Below are 22,034 nucleotides of genomic sequence, written 5' to 3' on the forward strand. Positions count from 1 at the left end.
GAACTTTTCCCTCAAAGCTGAACTATTGCTACTCCATCATTGAAGGAGCCAACTTCACTTCAATCAAGAAACTAACAATCCTGCTCAATTTAGTTTCAAATCTAATTGCAAACATCAACTGCTATGACCAAAACCGACCCTCCAATCGCTGGCTTCCTTGGAAAAAAGATGTCCCTTTTAAACTGTGAAAGTAAGGATCTGTAGCAGAGGTGAAGGCAGTCTTGGCAGGAGCCCCTTTCTGTTTGTCTGCAGTTATCATTATTATATATATATATTTTTTTTTTTGCCAGGGGTGTCTGCTTTAAAAACCAGAGAAATGCTATCGGAGCAGGATGTGTCCTTTTTCTTTTTTTTTTGGTTAGGGGCTTGTTGGGAGAGGACTGCAAAACAATGGAGAAACAGAGTCCACAACAAACTACCTATTGATGTTGCATGTAGGTTGGCCATTCAAAGACACACTGGGTGTATGCTGGTATCCATCTTATGTGAAATATATACCACAAGATGAAACGGAAGGTTTGTTTTTCAAAAAAAGACTTCACATTTATTTTTTAAACATACTAAAAAAGGGCACCAAAAGGTCCGTCTTCTAAAAAGACATGTGACAACGTAAAACATATCAAATAAAAACGAATGAACACAGAATTAGTGCTATAACGAGCAAGTACTGATTGGCATATTTATGTTTCAATCAAGCACATTGACATCTCAAGTGATGTTAGTAATCAAATATGGGTGACTTTAGCTAATATCAAATTTAGTTCATTTTCATGAAAGCCCCCAAATGTTTGTGCCGACAGAATAGTCTGTTTCCAGCCTTAGGTTTGTGAACACTTATTTTAACACAATGTCATCTGGAGGACACAGACATCTGTTGATCCGCTTAAGACTTTCGTCAGGACACATATACCCCTGGTATCGGGGATTATTAGATGTTGTATCTTCGGAACACATTTTTTTTTCTTTACATACGTATCTAAAAAGAGAGTAATGCACAACTTTAACCGACCAATCTAGCACTTTTTTCAAACATATTTTACATTTATTGCATCACCCAATGTTTTCTAATATTACCAGCTTAAAAATATATTATACATGCACAACTTCACTTAATTTCAATGATTCGTTTGTCATCATATCTCATTTTTGGTTCTACTATTCACCCAAATTCAACTACTTATTTAGGATCATATAGATCTTTTACGAACTGTGCCACCAAGTGGGCCATTTATTGTATTAGATGCCCATGCGGTCTTCTATACATTGGCAAAACCAAAAGAACTGTCCGCACCAGGATAGGAGAACATTGTTCTTGTATAAAAAATGGCACAGTGGATAAACCACTGGTCGAACACTATCGCAAAATGGAACCCTCATGATTTATTTTATTGTGTTCTACAAATTTTGGAACCACATCCTTGTGGTGGAGATGGAGAACTCAAATTACGGAGATTGGAACAAAAATGGATCAACAAACTTGACACTGTGAAACAGGGTCTCAATTTGTACATTGAGTGGCACCAGTTTCTCAGAAAATAATCCTTGGGTGCTTTGGTTGTAATAACGTTTATCTATTTTTCCTACCGGGTACTAAACAATAATCTTTTCCATATTTGGCTTTGATACATTTGGTCCGGCAGCCTGCCACTGCATGCATGACTTGTAAAAGTGCATGCAGTTATAATAGATCGGCATGATACAAATGTGCCTCCCATGAATTTCGAGAGCTAGTTCAAAATGGCCGCCACAATGAACATTACCACCTTGCCTGCTATTGCTGATCCAAGGGGTTATGCGAACACATGAGCACACAATTAGGACTGAATCATCACTTGCATGATTGTGGGACGTGAAAGAATAATAATTACACCGTCCACATTAGTTCTTTCAATGGATATAAAATCCGGATTGGAGCATGTCACTATATCTATGAACATCATTGATGTGTGTTTGCACCAGAGATATTCTCTTCATGTGTGCCCACAGTAAGTCAACAATGGCCGCCACGATAATCACTATGGCTTTGTGCTTGTATTGTATTTCCTGCTCTTGCCGCGCAGTGACGCATGCAAGTGACGTCCACTATATCTATGGGATCACCTGATACTGCAGCCACCGCTGCGTCACCTTACGAATTTCAGAATGCTGACGAAAAGAAAGCGTCCTTTCATGCTAAATAATTAGGTCCTTAATAGCCCTTCCTGTGTTTTTTTTTTTTTTTTGTGGTAGAATATCCACAAAAACGGGAATTCGTGTATGAGGACTCCACCGGCAAAAAGGAACATTAGTGGATCCACTGCCCGACGTACGAGGGAGCATCTAGAGACTTTTCCAGTAGCAGAATCAATATGCTCTCTCGGGTAATATAATGCCTGTCGTTTGCTTATAACAGACCTGCACTCGAATTTTGGAAAGTAATACATTTCCGGTTTGATGTCATTTTACAGCAACATTGAGATATATCATGTGTGCTTTTGGAGCTTGCTATACAAGAACATTATTAAATTAGAAAAGCGGACGGATTCTGCATAAAAAACCAGTTGAAGGCATTCACAGCCGGCGAGCGTTTTTCCTCAAGGAAACCACTGTGTTATTTGATAACACCAAGTGATGTAATCGGAAGTCACTCTTTCCACTCCCCTATCCCCCCTCCCTCTTTATGTTGCTTCATTCTGCACCAAATTGGTTATCTGTAGGAAAGTGGTCCATACTGTCAAAAGGACTAATACGTTTAAAATCTATATATGATCCTAAATAAGTACAGTTGAATTTCGGTGAATAGTAGAACCAAAAATGAGATGACAAACGAATCATTGAAATTAAGTGAAGTTGTGCATGTAGAATATATTTTTAGGCTGGTAATATCAGAAAACATTGGGTGAAGCAAAAAATGTTCGAAAAAAAAAAGTGCTAGGTTGGTTGGTTGAAGTTGTGCATTACTATCTTTTTAGATACGTATGGAAAGAAGAAAAAAAAATGTTCCGAAGATACGACATCTAATAATCCCCGATACCAGGGGTATATGTGTCCTGACGAGTCTTAGGCGGATCAACAGACGTCCGTGTCCACCAGATGACATTGTGTTAAATTAAGTGTTCACAAACCTAAGGCTGGAAACCGACTCATTTCTGTTGGCACAAATATTTGGGGGCTTTAATGAAAATGAACTAAATTTGATATTGGCTAAAGTCACCCATATTTGGTTACTAACATCACTTGAGTTGTCGATGTGCTTGATTGACTCCCCACCTGACCCTTGAATGTAGAAGTCTCTATTGGTGCCAGTACAGCACTATTTATGGATAATCACCCTCCAAACAGACCCACAATGCCAACGCCCCCAAGCACTACTGACTCTACATCGAGAGGCTCCCAGAGGAAGATGCCAGTCCAAGACTACGGGAGACTAGGAGTCCAGGCCAAGACTCGCTGACCACGAGACATGCAGATAGCCTGCAGAGGCTTGGACCACAAACGCTGGGAACAAAAGCCTTAAGCGCAAATGTAACGGGGAACACCGGTCTTCCTGTACTCCCCTGCCGCCGATCAGCCCCCCCCCCGCCCCATTCATGGAGAGGGGGGGGGTACCGGAAGTATTGGAGATGAGCCCTGCCGCCGGAATTAAGAGGTCTGATCAAATGGAAACAAACATGAGCCCTGATGGAACCGACAAGCTGTAGCGTTCAATGCAGCGATCAGAACCCGCAATGACTGAGCTATGGAGTCTGCTCCAGTAGATGGTTCGACTCGTTCGAGCACCCCTACTGTGATACTTGGGTGCTGCCCACTAATATTACAAAAAACAGCACCCAATGGCAACCTCTTGGGAAGAGGAGCTCTTGCCATAGCCCGGAATCAGATAAATGAGCACCTTGAACCAGAGAACCAGTGGTGAGGCCATCCACGGAACAAACCCCCAACTTCAAGAACTACAGTTGAGAAATGTGGAATTGGGGGGGGGGGGGGAAGAGATCTCGGATCAACTCCTGATGGAGAACACCATGTTATGATATATGATCTTTTATATCGCGCTCATACACTAGTGTTTCAGAGCACGAACAAGCAAAGGGAGAGGAACAAGGGAGAACAAACAACTGGGGGGGGGTTGAAACACGTGTTGGCTGACCACTTGTAACACAAAATAAATCGCACTGAAGTATGTGTAGATACCCAATCGATCTAATAAACAACGCAAGGTATCCGGATACAAACTAGGTTCATTCCCGTAAAGAGGTGTGGGCAGCATCTCTACCAACCCGTGACCATGCAGCTAGACAAATCCAAGAACTAGTAAGGAGGACCAATACAAGTACATTATACAAGTATAAACTAATTGAGTGAAGCGAAAGTGGAGAATGGCATCTAGTGACCATACTTCTTCCTGTATGGGTGGATGGATGCACTGTTATCCCCTTTTCTCCCACAAGGGGGGCAATCACCCTTTCCACTTGAGGCTGTCTTCAGATCGCACTGGAACTGAATCTGTGACCTGCGAAAATGGTAATTTGAAAGTGCGTGTCTTTCAAGTGGCCGTTAACTACCCTGGTCTTGCACTGATGGACTACACTGTCTCAGTTTAAATGTAGTATGCTGGATGTAATTGTGACCTTTCTGATGGAACTCAACAGATGGTTCTGTCACCAGCAACAAGATAGAGTGGAAACCTTGGAGTGTCTCCTTCGTGGGAGTTTTCACTACAGCCATCTTCCTTACCAAGCCCGCCACCCCTTGAATCCAAGCCAATCGTTTGGCCGGTAAATGTGTGATTGGAGTACACCTTAGTCCAGGTGATGGTAGTTTCCTGTAAAGTTTAACTCGCCTTAGTCCAGGTGATGGTAGTTTCCTGTAAAGTTTACCCTGTAACTCTCCAAAACGAGTTGGAGGACCCATTGTTTGGAGATGGAGACACTCCATTGGTCACAGAAAATCATATGTCCCCCAGTCTGGGTCGCTCCCATAATCTGGGCGGCTGCTGCATCTTCAGGATAGCGGCTGTCCTGTTGCTGCGCAGCTCTGCAGTACCCCTACCTCATGTAGGTCTTGGTACTGAAGGGATTTGGGGAAGCCTTGGCTGGTTCTTCCAACCAGACTATTGACTCTGGTGGACAGGCAGGGACAACTTGATGTCATACTGAGCCTCCTTTAGTAACTCCCCTAACATTTTTGTCCAAATAACTTCAGACCCAGAAATCTAAGCACTTAACGGACACATTTTGGGCTGCTTCTACTTTGTCTAAAACTGATGCCTTGCTCCCACAATAACTGCCGAAGACAATTCTGACTATCTAAGAGCTTCAAAGGCGATACCAGATAACTGGACCACTTTCCATCAAGGTGAGCCTTTCAGAGCAATCCTTGCTGTCTGCTGCAGGTTTTCACATAGCTGAAAAATCTAAGAGCAGGCTTTGGGTGGCATAGGTCAAATCTCTTATTGAAACATGTGTGGATGCATATACTGAGCATTGAGCATAATGCTGAGCATTGGGGATAGTATTACTGGCATGCCCTGTCAACGTCCCTATTCGAGTTTTGAAAACAACTGTAATACTCCTCAGCTTCCACTAGATGTCGGCCTATGCATAGCACATGAATCTAAGCAGATCTATTTACGATTACGGTGAGTAATATATATTCTGATGCTTGTGAATTTGCTTAGAATCCTATGATGCGGAAATGTCGAGTATTGCATCTTTCTTTCAAAGATCGAAAGGGGGTGTCGACATGGGCATGCTGTAACACTATCCCTAACGTGACATGTACCCAAAATCCGTCACGTGTCGAGGTGCCTCAGATTTATTTTTGCTGCCAACCTAGTTCTTCGCCCATGCAGAGCTCGCAAGTGTTCATATTGTTAACTTTGTCTCCACGACCTATGGTCGTCTAGTCTCCTCGACGACTGCCTCGTGGGCTTTCTGCCGCCGTAGACATCCACAACTGCTAGACGACTGTCGACCGCGTGGCCTCGGCTCTCCGGTCAGGCCCTTACAGTAGGGAGAGTGGGGGCCTGGGTTTATTCTTCGCTAAAAATGTATTTCCTTTTCCCCTCTCTCTTCTTGGTCTGGCTGCTGTTACCCTCTGCTATGGAGAGGATGCTCTTTAAATTTTGCCCATCGTGTAACAGCAAGTTTCCTTGGAAGGACACCCATTGCCGATCGGCATCTTCCTCAAGACCACAACGAGTGCTCATGCAAGTCCTGTAAGCTCTTTTGACCGAAAATGTTGAGACAGGCAGACTTAACGGTGGCTATGTTATGGGGGGTTCACGCCCCGGCGACAAGGGCAACCACGCACCACAAATACAAAAACACACAACCCCTAAGGCCTCTTCAACAGAGTCGTCAAAGACGCGCTCAAAGTAAACTGGGCTGGCGACGATATCTTCGGCGCCTTCCGAACCTTCACGGCATGCGGCACTGCATCTCTCTCGTTCACCCTTAAAAACATAGTTGCCGACACACCGTCCAAGGGCGCTCAAGCACCTAAGTCTTCGGTGGAGTTACTGACCACGGCGCCATCGGGACCTACGATTCAACTGCCAGAAATCTGCGAAAGCCTGCCTGCTATCTATTTGGCAGCCACAGAGCACAAGGGCACCCCTCCCGTTGAGAGGCGCATTCTGACACCCCCCCGCCCCCCTGCCATCTCTCTCTCTCTCTCCTCCCCCCCCCCCCCCCCAACCACCTCTCTAAGGCCTTATTAGGACCATCTCTACCTTCCGGGACTTTTTCCTCCTCCAGACCCTTTTGCATCTTCTCTATGGGCTAGGGAGAGAACAATATATGGACAAAATGGCCCCATTTATTGACTTTTCTGATGGGTGCGTTACTCCCAAAAGACCCAGTGGAGACGACTCCTGCCCTATTGCAGACATTCGCTATCCCCCCACAGGGACACCAGCAGGATATCTTGGATGTCCCAGAGGACCCAACACAGGAGACCTATGAGGACATTAATCCGTTTGCACAGGACACAGCTGATCAAGACCCAGACTTGGATCAAGATCAGTCGGGGGGCGATGGCCATGGCTATCACCAAATCATACCCCTGACAACATTTGTCTAGGAGGTTCAAGTCCTTCTGGAAAAGGGCGCCATAGAAGTAACCCCCATTCACCAGGTAAACAAGGGCATTTATTCAGTGTACTGCCTTGTGCCCAAAAAGGAACTCGCCTTGCGCCCTGTGTTAGACCTGCGCCCAGTGAACAAAGTATGTCGAACCTCAAAAATTCAGGATGACAACACTGCAGGAGGTAATCCCGCTGCTGCAGCAGGGGGATTACTGGCCACATGAAAGATGCATTCTTTCATATTTCAATGTTGCCAGCGCACAGAAAGTACCTCTGGTTCATGATAGAGGACTCCCACTATCAGTTCAAGCTTCTTTCATTCAGCATTGCCTCAGCCCCACAGCTATTCACAAAGGTACTGGCGGTAGTAGCTCCTCAACGCAGGCAGGCCATCCCAGTCTATCCTTAACTCGATGACTAACAAATACCCAGAAAACTGAGACCACCTCTTCAACCTAGGTTTCTCTATAAAAGAGAAAACGTCCAGTCTAAACTCCAGTTTCTGGGGGCTCTAATTCGGACCAAACACGGTCTTGTCTTTCCCTCTAATGAGGGTTCAAAACATGCTGTTCCAGATCCCCCACTATGTAGCCAGTCACAAGGTGACCGTACGCAATACCATTGTTGGGGATAGAATAGTGCACAAGATAAACCAAGAGCCAGTGAGTGTTTCTGGTGGCCCTGCCAGCCTTGGTTCTCCCATCTCATGGCATATCCGCCTTCCTTCCAAGAAAGCTGTTGTGCCCGTACAACATGCTGTGTCAAGACCAGGGAGAAACGCTACATCCATGCCCTCAAACGCTCGATTTAGCAGCCTGGCTCCTGATGTCATAGAGTTCGTGCACCTCCAGCTCCCTCAAATATGCATGGCCGTACTCTGAGAAGCACAGAAACCTAACACCAGGCATTGCTACTCCAGCAAATGGAAGCGCTTTGTCATCTGATGTAACAGCAAAGGCATCAATCATATTGAATGATCACCTAAAGATATCGTCCTGTAACCAACTATTCTATAAAGGTCGACTTAGCCACGCTTTCGGCATACTACACGTCCCAGAGCAAGGTGTCACGGTGGAAAATTCTTGTAATTAAAGCCTTCATGGAAGGGCTAAAGAGGCTTCATCCCCCTTCCAGCCCCGCACCCAGGTGGGACCTGAATGTTGTTCTTACCAGACTAATGGGGCCTAAATTTGAAAAAATGCACAAGGCTAGCCTTAAAGCACTCACCTACAAGACCGCCTTCCTGGTGGCGATCGCCTCTATGAGAGTTGGTGAACTGCAGGCCCTTTCAGGAGCCATTCGTCACGATTCACAAAGACGAGGTGATTTTGCACACACACCCTCTCTTTGCACCTACGTTTATCTCAAAGTTCCATGTAAACCAGTCCATAGAACTACCCACCTTTTTTCCAGAACCCCACTAATGTGGTGGAAAGAAGCCTCCACACACTGGATGTAAAGAGTGGTTAGCTACTATCTGGAAAAGACAAAACCCACCTTAAACCAGTTCTTAGTTTCAGTGGCAGCTGGTTGAGACGGGGACCCTGTCTCTAAATTAGCTATCTCAAAGTGAATAGTAAACTGCATCACACTGTTTCTCTCTTCCCAAGAGAGATCTACCCTTCACGCCTAGAGCACACTACCCTGGGCACAGGGGCTACCATAGCATTCATTGCAAATGTTCCTCTGTACACACCTTTACACAACACTACTGCCTAGATTCACTCTAGGTCTGATTCTCAGGTGGGTCAAGCGTTGCTAAGACATCACTGTTCCTTCACACATCCCACCACCATCTCTGGGTACTGCTCGCTAGTCTGTGCACAGCATGTGATTCTAAGCAGATTCACAAGACTTAGAAGACATGCATTACTCACTGTAATAGCATTTCTGATGATTTTATCTGCTTAGATTCACCCACCTTTCCTCCCCTCGTGGAGTAGAAGGAACATGGAGCTCTTGCACCATCTCTTTTCTGTACACGCTCATTCTGACTATAAGGCTCCCTCACGGCTGAAATAGCACAACCAGAGACATTGCAAATAATTACTACAGACCTCGGTCCTTTACTATACTTATATTAGTAAAGATCCCTCCCCTCAACGTTAGCTGTGAAGCTGTTTCTCTGCCGAGCAAGTTTTCGATGGAGGGGAAGAGACGGAGGAGATCCTTCGGCGCTGCCGAACACGTGGCCTGGCCTCGCCGGCCAACATACAGTAGGGAGAGTGGGGGTTCGAACTTTTATCTTCTCTTTGAGAATGTCTTTCTTTCTCCCCTATCTTTCCCTTGGGGTTGTTATCACCAGTTATTATTGCCTCAGCTATGGAGAGGACACCTTTTAAGTTTTGCCCACGCTGTAGGGGCAAATACACTTGGAAGGACAAACACAAGCTCTGTAATCGTTGCTTGCCCCTCGATCATAAGGAGGACGGCTGCGCGGCCTGTAAGCTCTTGAAACCAAGAACTCTTAAAGAACGCAAGGTTAAGAGGTGGGCGGACTACGCTATGTCGAAGTCAGTTTCCTCACCCGCCGCCGCTGTTACAGAAAGTGATGAGGAGGGTGATAACTCGACGTCTGTTACGGAAGTCATTAACCCCCAGAAGGAGCGCTCGCGCTCCTCGACGTCCGTCCCCGGCCCCGACGGGCTCGGCTCACGGCCTGCTTATGGGGATGAACACCCCAGCGACAAGGACGCACATAGACCCAATAGGCCTAAGCACACAACCCACGGCTCTTCTTCGTCGAAGACGAAGGATCCATCAGCGCCGAAGGGGACGCAGGGCACTCCGGCGTCTACCTCAGACCGTAAGGGTCTCAAGCCCCACCCGCAAACGCAGCCGCGACCAGCGATTGGGCTTTCATCAAACACGGGCGCTACCCCAAAATCATCCGATGTAACGCTCCATAGAGCGGCCGTCGAGGAACAACACGTAACGCAGGCAACGTCGACACCAGAGCCCTCTACTGACAAACACGTTGTCGAGAGCCTGGCGAGAATTGTTTCCGAAGACAAACGTAAGCGGACGACAAAACAAACGTCGAATACCGCACTAAAAGCTATAGAAACGCTGAAAAAGCACAAGAATAGCCAGGAACTGCCCCCTTCATCTAAGGACACTTCTGAACTACCGGAGGGCTTTTCAGAGGGCGACGGAAACCTTTCTTCGACGTTGTGGGAGCGTTTTAAGCGTTTTGAAGGTGAAAAGACTGATTTCCCCCCCTCTAGACTATTCAGGGGTCCCCCATGAGACCCTTGAAAGACTCCATTCTTGTATGGAGAAAATGGAAAGGTTTTTGGGAAACCAAAACCCACCCACACCCAAAAGACCAAGAGAATGGCCCCAGGATGACCCTCACTGAAGAGGAGCAATACCTCCAGGAATTTGAGGAGTGTTTGGGTGGAGAGGAAGAACTTGAGGAAGAGGGGTTTGAAGAAGATCCTTACACTAGTGCAGGAGCTTTCGAAGAAGATACAGCTACCTCGCAGCCCTGGCAATCCCCATCAGTGCAGCCTTGGCAATCCCCATCAGTGCACTCGGACCCTGATGGCATTCACCCTTCTCCTCCCAAGGATTCACCTATTGGAAACACCTCTCCCATAGATGACCAACCTTCACTTAATGCACTGTTGCGCAAGGCAGCAGCGCATTTTGAAATGGACACAGGGGAGACTCTTCCGGACATAGACTTTGTAGAAAAAGTTATTAAAGAAAAAGCCCCTGTTAGTCAGTCTATTCCGCTCCTGGCTTCTATAAAGAGAAGAATAACTCCTTCCCTTTCCAATCCTGCCTTAGTCAGAGGGGTCAACCCTCGGATAGAGAAGCTCTTCAGCCCTTCGCCCTCTGACCCTTTGTACATCAGAGGACATTCTATTCCGGACTCCCTCGTAGTTACTAATACAAGGAAGAGAGCGGGGGTACCACTATCCACTAGTGAGGCACCACCTGACAAAGAGGGCAAGAAGCTCTATGCACTTGGGAAGAGAATCACGACGACCGCCGCCTTCTCAACCAGGATTGCAAATAACAATTCCCTACTAGCTAGCTACGCAGATGCACAGTGGAGCAAGCTGGCAGCGAAGCAGAGGATGCACCAGAACCCCTGCGTTCACGCCTGTTAGCTATAAATATCAGAGGGAACTCTTGTAAACCAGGGCATCGTAAAGAACTCCTTAGATGCCGCAGAGACGGCTGGCCGTTCCCTGGTTCAGGGAATACTTCTCAAACGCCATGTCTGGCTGCGCAATTCGGGATTTAAGCCGGAAACCCAGGCATCCCTGATAAATAATCCCATAGAACAAACTCATCTGTTTGGGAAAGCAGTTGATGAAGCCCTAGAACATGCGAAAAAAGAGTTTGATACCATCAAGACTCTTGACCAAATTTCTAGGCCCCCTAACAGACGCGGCTATGGCAATAGACACTCCTTTCGTGGCCAACGCCAGCACCAAAACCAACAGCAATTTTACTCTGCTACCAACTGGCCCCCTAACCAGGGTAACAACACCCAGTCCAATCAAAGAGGCCAACGCCGTGGCAGAGGAAGAGGTCGCGGCTCCAGCCCCAAGGGTTCCACGCCCAATACCAATAAATGACCCGAAGATTCGGGTTCCCTCCCATGCATCACCGGTCGGGGGCCGGCTAACATCGTTCCTTTCAGCATGGGAGGGAATATCGTCAGACCGTTGGGTTTTATCCACCATAGCCCACGGATACTGCATCGAATTCAACGGTTCCCCGAAGTACAGACACCCACGGAACCAACGCATGACACCGGAACACCTCGCCATTCTTCTTCAAGAAGTAGAAGAGCTACTGAAAAAAGAAGCTATAGAGGCTGTCCCCCTATCTCAGGTAACAGAAGGTATTTATTCAGTGTACTTCCTTGTACCCAAAAAGGACTTAACCATGCACCCTGTATTAGATCTACGTCCAGCGAACAAGTTTGTCAAACCCCAAAAGTTTCGTATGGTGACCTTGCAGGAAGTAATCCCACTGTTATCACAGGGGGATTGCATGACAACACTAGACATGAAAGATGCATACTTTCATATTTTAATGTTGCCAGCGCACAGAAAATACCTCAGGTTCAAGATAGAGAACGAACACTACCAGTTCAGAGTACTACCCTTCGGGATAGCATCTGCACCAAGGGTATTCACGAAAGTAGTGGCAGCGGCCCATCTGCGCAGGTTATCCATCCCGGTATACCCTTACCTCGACGACTGGCTCATAACAGAGGATTCTTACGAAACATGCTTCTCCAATACCCAAAAGACCGTAGACCTTTTGTCCCAACTGGGCTTCTCCATCAACGAAAAGAAGTCCAGCTTAGACCCAAGTCAAACAATTCCTAGGGGCTCTAATTCGAACAAAGGACGGCCTTGTCTTCCCCTCCGACGAGAGGGTCCAAAACATGCTGTTTCAGATCCCCTATTATGTGGCAGGTCAAGAGGTGACAGTACGCAAAGCAATGCACTTGCTAGGGATGATGGCGTCATGTATTTATTTGGTACCTCGCGCGCGCCTGCGCATGCACCCTATGCAAGAGTGGCTCTACAGCCAGTGGTGTCAGGCCAGCGGACAATGGGACGATCTAGTGGTGGTCTCGCAGGCCTTGGTTCTCTCGCTACGGTGGTGGACAAAAGAAAACATGTTATTAGGGAAAAAGTTTGCCACACCCGCAGTGGAAGCCACTCTAACCACAGACGCCTCCCTTACAGGATGGGGGGGGGGGGGCTCACCTATCCCATCAGACTGCTCACGGAGCGTGGACTCCGAGCTTAGCATCCAGGCATATAAACCTGCTGGAACTACTAGCGGTCTTCAAAGCACTGAAAGCCTTTCAGGAACACTTACAAGGAAAGACAGTGATGGTCCTCACAGACAGCACCACAGCCATATACTACCTCAACAAGCAAGGGGGCACCCACTCTCCAGGACTGTCCAAGCTGTCCCAGAATATATGGAAGTGGGCTCTCAAACACAACATGTTCCTACTATCACAACATGTACCAGGGGAACTCAATCTGCTAGCAGACAAACTCAGCAGAGACTTCCCCCTGCCCGAAGAGTACGAATGGCAATTACACGAAGACATCGTCTTAGACGTCTTCACGCAATGGGGATTCCCGGAAATAGACCTGTTCGCAACTCTGGAAAACACACAATGCCAAAGTTACGCCTCCAGGTACCCCCAGAACCAGTCCAAGGGGAACGGTCTGTCGATTCAATGGTCAGGGAAATTTGTTTACGCCTTTCCCCCCGACTCCCCTTCTCAACAAAGTAGTGCACAAGATGCACCAGGAGCAGGTTACCATGATACTAGTGGCCCCAAGGTGGGCCCGACAGCCATGGTTCGCTCACTTGATGGAGATGACCCTATCTCCCCCAATGAAACTTCCCTGCCCGTACAACATGCTGTCACAGGACAAGGGCAGGACACTGCATCCATGCCCTCAGACCATGAACTTAGCAGCCTGGCTCCTGAGATCATAGAATTTGGACATTTACAACTCCCGCAGAGATGTATGGACATCCTCAGGAAAACCAGAAAACCTAATACGCGCCACTGCTATTCTAGCAAGTGGAAGAGATTTGTCATCTGGTGTAGAGGAAAGAGCATCAACCCGGTTGACTGCTCTCCCACTAACATTGTTCTGTACTTGACCCATTTACTGGATTCAGGTCTAGTGTTCAATTCCATTAAAGTCCACCTAGCGGCACTTTCTGCATACACCACTTCCCAACTTAAAGTGTCGTGGTGGAAGATACCAGTTATCAAGGCCTTCATGGAGGGGGTAAAGAGAATACACCCTCCGATAGCTAACCCAGCTCCCGGATGGGACTTAAATGTGGTACTTTCTAGACTCATGGGCCCTCCTTTCGAACCCATGCACAAGGCAACTCTTAAAGACCTCACTCTTAAGACTGCTTTCCTAATAGCTATCACCTCCATTAGGAGAGTAAGTGAACTACAGGCTGTTTCTGTACTAGACCCCTTCGTAACAGTTCACAAGGATAAGGTGGTTCTACGCACACACCCAAGGTTTGCACCAAAATTCATCTCAAAATTTCATGTAAACCAGTCAATAGAACTACCAACGCTCTTTCAAAACCCTTCCAGCTTGGGAGAAAAAAAGTCTGCATACACTAGATGTACGCAGAGCTGTCATGTTCTACATGGAAAGAACCAGACCACTGAGAAAGACTAATCAGTTCTTTGTCTCGGTGGCAGCAGGAAGAGAAGGAGATGCAGTTTCAAAGTCCACTGTATCTAGATGGATTGTTCAATGCATCACTCTCTGTTACACTCTTGCTAAGAGAGAACTACCCTTCAAGCCAAGAGCACATTCCACTCGAGGCACTGGGGCTTCCATAGCGTTCATTGCAAATGTTCCCCTTGAGTCCATCTGCAAAGCGGCTACCTGGAGTTCTGTGCACACCTTTACAAAACACTACTGTCTAGATGCACACTCTAGATCTGATTCCCAGGTGGGACAGGCAGTATTAAGACATCTTTTCTCTACTGTTCCTTCTCATAACCCACCGCCAACTCCGGGTACTGCTCGCTAGTCTATGCACAACATGTGATTCTAAGCAGATTAACAAACATCAGAAGACAATGCATTACTTACCGTAAAAGCATTTCTGATGGTTGTATCTGCTTAGATTCACATGCGCCCACCCTTCCTCCCCGCTCGGATGGAAGGAACATAGACATCCTTTCCTATATTTCTCTCTTTTCTGTACTCACTCACGTCTGAAGGCTCCCTCAGGGCAGAAAAATACAAACAGAGGGACCTCGACGCGTAAGGGATTGTGGGTACAACGCACGTCACTATAGGGATAGTGTTACAGACAGGCCTTGTCGACGTCCCCTTTTCGACTACGAAAAACAAAATGCAATACTCCGCAGTGACCACTGGATGTCGGACCTATGCACAGCATGTGAATCTAAGCAGATACAAACATCAGAAATGCTTTTACGGTAAGTAATGCATTGTCATATCCAGGGTACTGCTGTTCTATCTGGCTCTACCAATTCCTTGTTTAATGGCTCAATTTCGGGCATTTTCAGGAGATGCTGGCATTCCCTAGGCAGCATCAAAGAGCGCACAATCACTAATTCTTCGGCTCACAGCACAACTTAACTGGCTTCCAAGCAGCGCATGAAAACACGCTTGCTCATTGACGTGTCTCCTCCGCATGCCTTTGCTGCCTTCTGGTGACCTCAGTAAGACGCCACCAAGTTATGACGACTACTAGTAAATAATTGGGGCATTTGTCTCCAGATGGGAACCTCGGGTGCTATAATGAGGAAAAAAACAAAGCTAATTACAAGTATATGTAACAATATGATAACCTGAGCAAAGCAAATATGACAAAGTTAGGCTATTCATAAATGTACCTGTTTTTAAATTAATGGTAGAACACCTATTGGACAGGAGAGACAACCATGCACAATACTCAGAACCAGGCACCTGCAAAACAAGGAAAGATGACAAAGTATAATGCTCATGTTGCCTGTGACTCTGTGAGAAGCCCACCCAGTCCTGTGTTTTTTTTTTTTCTCCATTTGGATCCTGTGAATTGTAGTAGCTTTTCTCTCCCTTTTGAAATGGGGGGTCAGGGGGGTGGGGTCCCCGGATTGCGCATGAAAAACCTGAGGGCTCTGTAAATCAATTGTCAATATGTATTGTTACTATAATTGGTATATTGGTCACAATGTGGTATTGCACTTTTTAAATCACTTTCGGGCCCCAGTACGTTTTTATTTTTACTTTTACCTTTAAGCTATTGGGTTATGCTTTCAGTTGTAGCCGGATTGCTTTGTTTTATGACTTTAAAGTTGCCCACCAATTAAATTTTTTTGGGAGCCACACCACTCCTTACTGCCCAGCTTCTGACTTGAAAGCATCCTCATTTCTCCCCTGAATTATTCGATACATTTTGTAAAAGGAGTTTATTCCAGTTATACAATTAACAGCAAAAACATTCTGGCTTATTTTCCACTACTTTTGAGGACTGTCTTAGACCTACTGGTTTCAAACATAATTATATGTGTGCTTTTTTTTAAACCTTTTTTAAAAATAACTTCTTTGTTTTGACAGCACCAAAGCAGCGGATGATTTATCTACTGCTATTCTGAAGCAGAAGAACCGGCCTAATCGATTAATTGTTGATGAAGCCATCAACGAGGACAACAGTGTGGTATCACTGTCTCAGGTGAGTCCTCATGTGTACTCCTCTGATTGTGGTGTTTGGGATTGAAGGGCATGGATCTGTATATATTTGACCATCCAATCATTTCTCAACTTTGCTGGAATGCCATTGGATAGTTTAGTCTTAAATTGGCAGCAGCACTAACAGTCTCTGTCGCAGTATTTGGTGAAATAATTATTTTAACCTGATCAGGGTTAAAAGGCCCCTTCACGATTGTGGGTGTTCACATAACCTTGCAGAGTGAGTTTGTGAACCATTTATACTAATAGGTTTTTCTTTTTCTGCACATGGTTTCTGAAGGGTTGTAGGGATGCTTACAATTTACTCTTCTGAAGTGTTAGGTTTGGCTATTCGGTGGCGCTGTACACGCTGCTGACTTGAAGCTGGGAGAGAGATGGGTTGTGAGGAACACAGATCTTGTGGGTATTATGCTTTTTACCCACCCATTGATTGCCCATCCCCAATGGCGCACTGCACTGGTTTGCTGAGCTCACTCTGTGCTTTTAAGAAGATGCCAATGATGATGTGGCAATTATAACGTGCGTGTACACCAGTGTTTCTAGTAGCGAGGGGAAAACAAAGATCTTACTAGGCCTTTGTCATTCAGATTGCACAAGTGCGAGGAGTTGAAGTGCAGGTATATCAAGTAGTGCAGCCAGCAGGTGGCTCAGAAGTGCAGAAAGAAGGAACTGCAGGGTTGCGGGAGCAGACCTTTAATTGCTGGGGTGCCTGGAGGCAGTGCAAGGGCAACTGGTTGTGCAGGAGCCTTGGTCCGAGTATCCATGTGACCAGTGCGTGGAGCAGTCTCGTACATCAGCCGGGGAGAGGAAGAGAAAAAAGTAAGGTCTTGAGTTGCGTCCGGAGCCAGAGGTGGTTCTGCTCAAGTTTGAGCGAGGCAGGGAGGCTGTTCCAGAGTGAGGCCCCAGCCGAGGAGCGGAATCTGGCCCCAACTATCTGCTTGGCGAAGCGTATGACTCTGAGGTGGGTGAGCGGAGAGCTCTAGAAGGAAGATGTTTTGGAAGAGAAAGTTGGAGGTAGTGATCCCAGGTCCCAGGAAGCCTTGTGGACGATGCAGAGGGTCTTGAACGTGATCCTTGCAGCCAGGGGGAGCCAGTGGAGAGATGTCAGTGCTGGAGAGATGCGATCCCTGGGCTTCAGGGCAAGGACAAGACTTGTAGTCCTGCTCTGGATAAGTTGTAAAGGTCGAAGTAGAGGCAGGCAGATTTAGAAAGGGGCTGTTGCAGGAGTCTAGTCTAGAGAGCCGCAGAGCTCTGGAGACAGTGCGCTTCTGGGGGGAAGTGAGAAAAGGAAGAATACCTCTGAGGAGGTGCATCTGATAGTTTTGACTTCTTAGAGATGTCAGAAATGTGAGGAGAGGTTGAGTCAAAGATGGCACCAAGGTTCTTAGCCTCGCAGGAAGAGCGCCCAGAGTGGCGGCCAGCTAGAGGAAAGGAGGGAGCAGGTGTCCCAATGAGGAGGATCTCTTTATTGGCATTAAGGCAGAGATCGTTGGTGGAACACCATTCCTGATTTGCAGTCAGTCTGGTATGAGAAGAGGCAGAGGTGGCTGAGAGCAGCCTGAAAAAGAGCTGGGTGTTACCTGCATACACTGAAAAATGGAGCAGAAAGCAGCGATGCAGTGGGCGAGAGGTGCCAGGTATCGGTTGGATAGCCAGGGAGAGAGGACCCAGTTGTACCCAAGCAGGATGGCATGGTTGACCATGTCAAAAGCAAAGGATATATTGAGGACCGAGGGTAGATGAGTCAAGACTGGAGAGCAGGGCTTTACGGGTGTTCAGGAGAGCAGTTTCCATGCTTCTGGTAGCTCTGAAGCCAGACTGGTGTCGTAGAGGCAACCAACACGTTCAGTGTGCAGATTAAGCTGGGAGATGGCCCGCTTTTCCAAGAGTTTGCCCAGGAAAGGAGTGATGGAGATAAGGCACTAGTTAGCTGGAGAGGAATGAACGGCTGAGGGTATAAGAAGGGGGTGCGGTGCACAAGGGAGTGCTTGAGGGGGAAGTTCCAGGGGCAAAGGAGTGATTGCAGAAATCGGCCAAGGCTGGAACAAGGGTGTCGATGTGGTTCTGGATGAGCATGGGAGAACTGGATTTGGTGAGATTTTCATAGATTGGGCTTGTCTAGAAAGATCGCCCGGGGGCTTGTCTAGAAACATCATCCGGGGGGAACAGGGGAAGGGGGAGGAGGAGAGACGGCCTCCGATGGGGTAGTAGTAGTAGGGCTTCAGTGGATCCTCATGATGGGGGCAAGACCATCCATGTTAGAGAAGGATAGATGAAACTTGGAGAGTCAGCCTAAGGTGAGGGAGGAGGAGAGAAAGTAGCGGCAAAAGCCTCAACTGACACACACTTCATGGGTCTTATGACCGAGAAGGTAGGTGGCAATGTTGGAGTCGGCTTGGCCTCAGAGGTGGCAGGAAAGGAGAAAGTGATCACTCCAAGAGAGGAGTGGTGAGAGGTTTAGGGAGGGGGAGGTCTGAGGAGATCAGAACATCCAAGGTGTTCCTTGCATAGTCTGTCTGTGTGTGTGTGACTTCACAGGAGTGTTTGACAGCTGGAGGAGAGTAGCGACATGGAGCAGGTTGCCACATTTGAAGGACTTTCGGGTGGGAGTACAGGAGGCCAGAGGTATGCCCTGCTGAGGTGTTGGAGGTGCCCGAGGATGGGTAAAAATAGAAAGGAAGAGAAGGCAGGGTAGTCGGAGAGTAAGAAGAAAGTGCCAGAGGGGTGGCAGAGGATTGAGGAAACAGGGTGGCTAAGGAACCTGAGAGGGGTAAGAAGAGATAGTTGAAGAGTAAAGGTTGTTCAGGTGCGGGAAGCGTCTATCAAAAAGGAGTTTGGCCTGAGTGCCCTGGATGAAGACTGCCATTTATGTAGTCCTTATTGATGGTCTCAGAGGAGTGGAAGGTGGGGCCAAGAGGGCCTCCCAACGGGTGCCATCATTAATGGGAGAGGAGGAAAAAGGAGAGAGCACAGAGACCATATGGGGGTCCTCATAGGCCTCGAGAGGGCACTACAAAGAGGAAGCCAGTGAGAGTTTGTCCTGAGGAAACACTGATGTAGGTATCAGCGATAGGGAGGCCAGGGTTGGAGACCAGGATGTCCCTCTTGAACTTCTTCCTTATGTTATTGATAAGCAGTCTTCTGAAAGGTAATGGCTTAATTGCAGCTGAAAACCAGAAGGCCATGAGCCAATTGATTTATAAGCAATGTGAATGCATCCTTGCATCTGTTTTTTCTTCTGAATTCCTTTTTAAAAACGAGAATTGGCAAAGCCAACCGTTTTGTCTCCTGTACAGACTTCAGATTGCCATTTGCAGGCACTGCTACAATATGCAAAGGTACCAACATCACTAGGTTTTGCCATAATATGGCCAGGTATTGTCATTATGGCAGTGCTTGAAACATGCTTACACAAGCCAACCATGTTTGCTTTGCCCATGCTTATTTAACAAGTACTCATGTGGTTTTTGGACAGTTTTGATAGTTACTGGAGATACAGCAGGGACTATGGGCCTCATCATGAGTTGTGTTGGGTGTCCTGACCCACGTTTGAGCTATCATGCTGCAACATTTGGTGCTGTGGGCTTAGAAAATCCAAGATGGCCAAAAAGCCCACATGTACGCCAGAATAGGAAAACTGTGCAGTACTGGCATGGAAAACGTCATGATGGCCAGTACTTCCCAGAAAATGCACAGGGAAATGCATGAAGAATAGGCTGCCACCCATTTTTGCCTAGGTTGTGAGCAGAGAAGAGCACTGCCTAAAACCACCATTGGGCTACCCACACAGTAGCCTGAAACCATTGGGAATGGCAATGCTGATTGCCAAACGCAACCTAGAACTGTGGGGAATTCATTTTCTTAAACCCCAAAAATGGTTGCATTACCAGTACTCACCACTATCAGAAAGCCGGCGTTTTAAAACCACCAGACTTTTGTGTAAAACTGAACAAATGAAACAAAACCAGACCAAGGAAAGACTTGCTAAGAGGTGGATACAATGTAAAACTATACTTTGAAATGACTTGAAGGAAGTAATTATTTAATGTGTATGTAAAAATCGTAATAGACTTAAACTGGGGGACAAAAAGTGACATTTAGCTGAAACCTGGCTTAATGAAACTGAATTCTGCCTGACATCTACCCCCACAGGAGTTAAAACCTGCTCAGACACTCTTCCCCTTGCCAAAAGGAGTTGTCACCTCTCTGATTAGATTAGGGGTGGAGCAGCTACAGGGAGTTGAACAAAGGCCTGTCCTGGGCCCAGGCAGATGGTTTATTGGGGGGGGGGGGGCGTAAATGGCTTCCTTTTGAACAAAGCCCTTCCTTGACTCGGGCAGAAGTTATATTGGGGGCGTCGTAAAAGTGGCTTCCTCTTGGCAGAAACGGGGAGGGGTAGCCCCCTCTGAGGACAGGCTGAGCTTAAAGAAAGTGGATAGACTGGTTTCTCCACCATGTGACCTGGGAAGACACACCCCTGTTGGCCAGAATATGATTTTAAGAAAGATGTATAACTCATGGTGCGGACTTGTCAAAATTAGCTAAATGATACCATAATTCTTGTGATTTTTCTGCCCACATTTTAAGAGGTTTTAGGACCCGGTGGTATGATCTGCGGGGTTGCTAGCGGAAAATAGGGTTTCACTCCAAATGTCTGCATGTTAAAAATCTGACACTTCATCAATTAATGTCCATACTCCTGGCGCACATGTGTGTAAATTTGGGTAAATGTCCGATATTGCAAAACCAGTTAAAAAGTGTAAAATGTTGCCATTTCTGAATGCAAGCCCCCAGGAAGAGCAGAGTTTGAACAGAGTATACCTCGTGATATGTGATGGGTGCATGTAATTTTAAACAACTGTGTATCTGTGCAATATGTATTTGAATCAAATATAGATTTGTGGGCAAACTGACTAGGAGAGGATCCTCTGACCCATAAAACCTACAGCATCACTCTGACTCACATTTCCTTCCCCTAATCATGGGAGAGGGGAGAATTGGGCCAATGACAAGTAGAGAGGGGCAGGCTTAGCTAGGCCCAGGCACACAGCCATTTTCAAAACACATAAAAAGAGACTGCTGTTACAGGTAGAGAGATTCAATTCCATTTGCTGCGGAGCATGCTGACCGACGACTTCACATCCAGAGATCCTACACTTAGACTTCCAAGCTAAACAGAGACTACAGAACTTTGAACCAAGAAGGCCCACTGCAAGCAAAAGTATTTGTCAGCAGGCCCAAAATCATTTGCAGACTATTCACAGCCGGGCTGAGCTGTTGATGCTGGCCTGAAACCCTGCGCCAGAAAGATCCAGAAGCAGTGCTGTACCCAGAGAAAGCAGAGCAGTATCCAGAGCCAGAACCAGAGGCCAGAGATCCAGAGTGACCCAGACCGCTGTGAGCAGAACCAGAGAGCTGACCCAGATCACTGTGAAGTGCCGAGACCAGAACCGGAGTCCAGTCCAAAACCTGACCAGATCTGTGGCGAGGCCTATTTCAAAAATATATTGAGTACCTAGCAGAACTGTGCAGAACCAATCTCTTAGTTAAAATAATCTAATCCAAACTATTTTAATCTAACCAGAACTGCCTCCTAGAAGTTGTCACTTGTCATTTTGTAAAGCTGCACCACTGTCACTTGTCAATTCTGAAGCTGCAAGCTGTCACCTGTCATTTTGAGTTTACTTAAAATCCGAAAAACTACCTTTATTTAATCGTCCGTA

At 46.8% G+C, this 22,034-nt stretch overlaps 1 protein-coding gene across 1 annotated transcript in view; it reads left to right on the forward strand.

The window, feature by feature from the left end:
• Window positions 1-22,034, forward strand: part of VCP (valosin containing protein) — a 274,541-nt gene that overhangs the window by 13,815 nt on the left and 238,692 nt on the right. Inside the window, exon 2 of the mRNA XM_069626812.1 lies at window positions 16,180-16,294. Within this exon, the coding sequence (XP_069482913.1) occupies window positions 16,180-16,294 (115 nt within the window). The remainder of the gene's footprint in view (window positions 1-16,179; window positions 16,295-22,034) is intronic.

This window comes from Ambystoma mexicanum, chromosome 6p (genome assembly GCF_040938575.1).
Source record: "Ambystoma mexicanum isolate Mex_15411 chromosome 6p, UKY_AmexF1_1, whole genome shotgun sequence".
NCBI lineage: Eukaryota > Metazoa > Chordata > Amphibia > Caudata > Ambystomatidae > Ambystoma > Ambystoma mexicanum.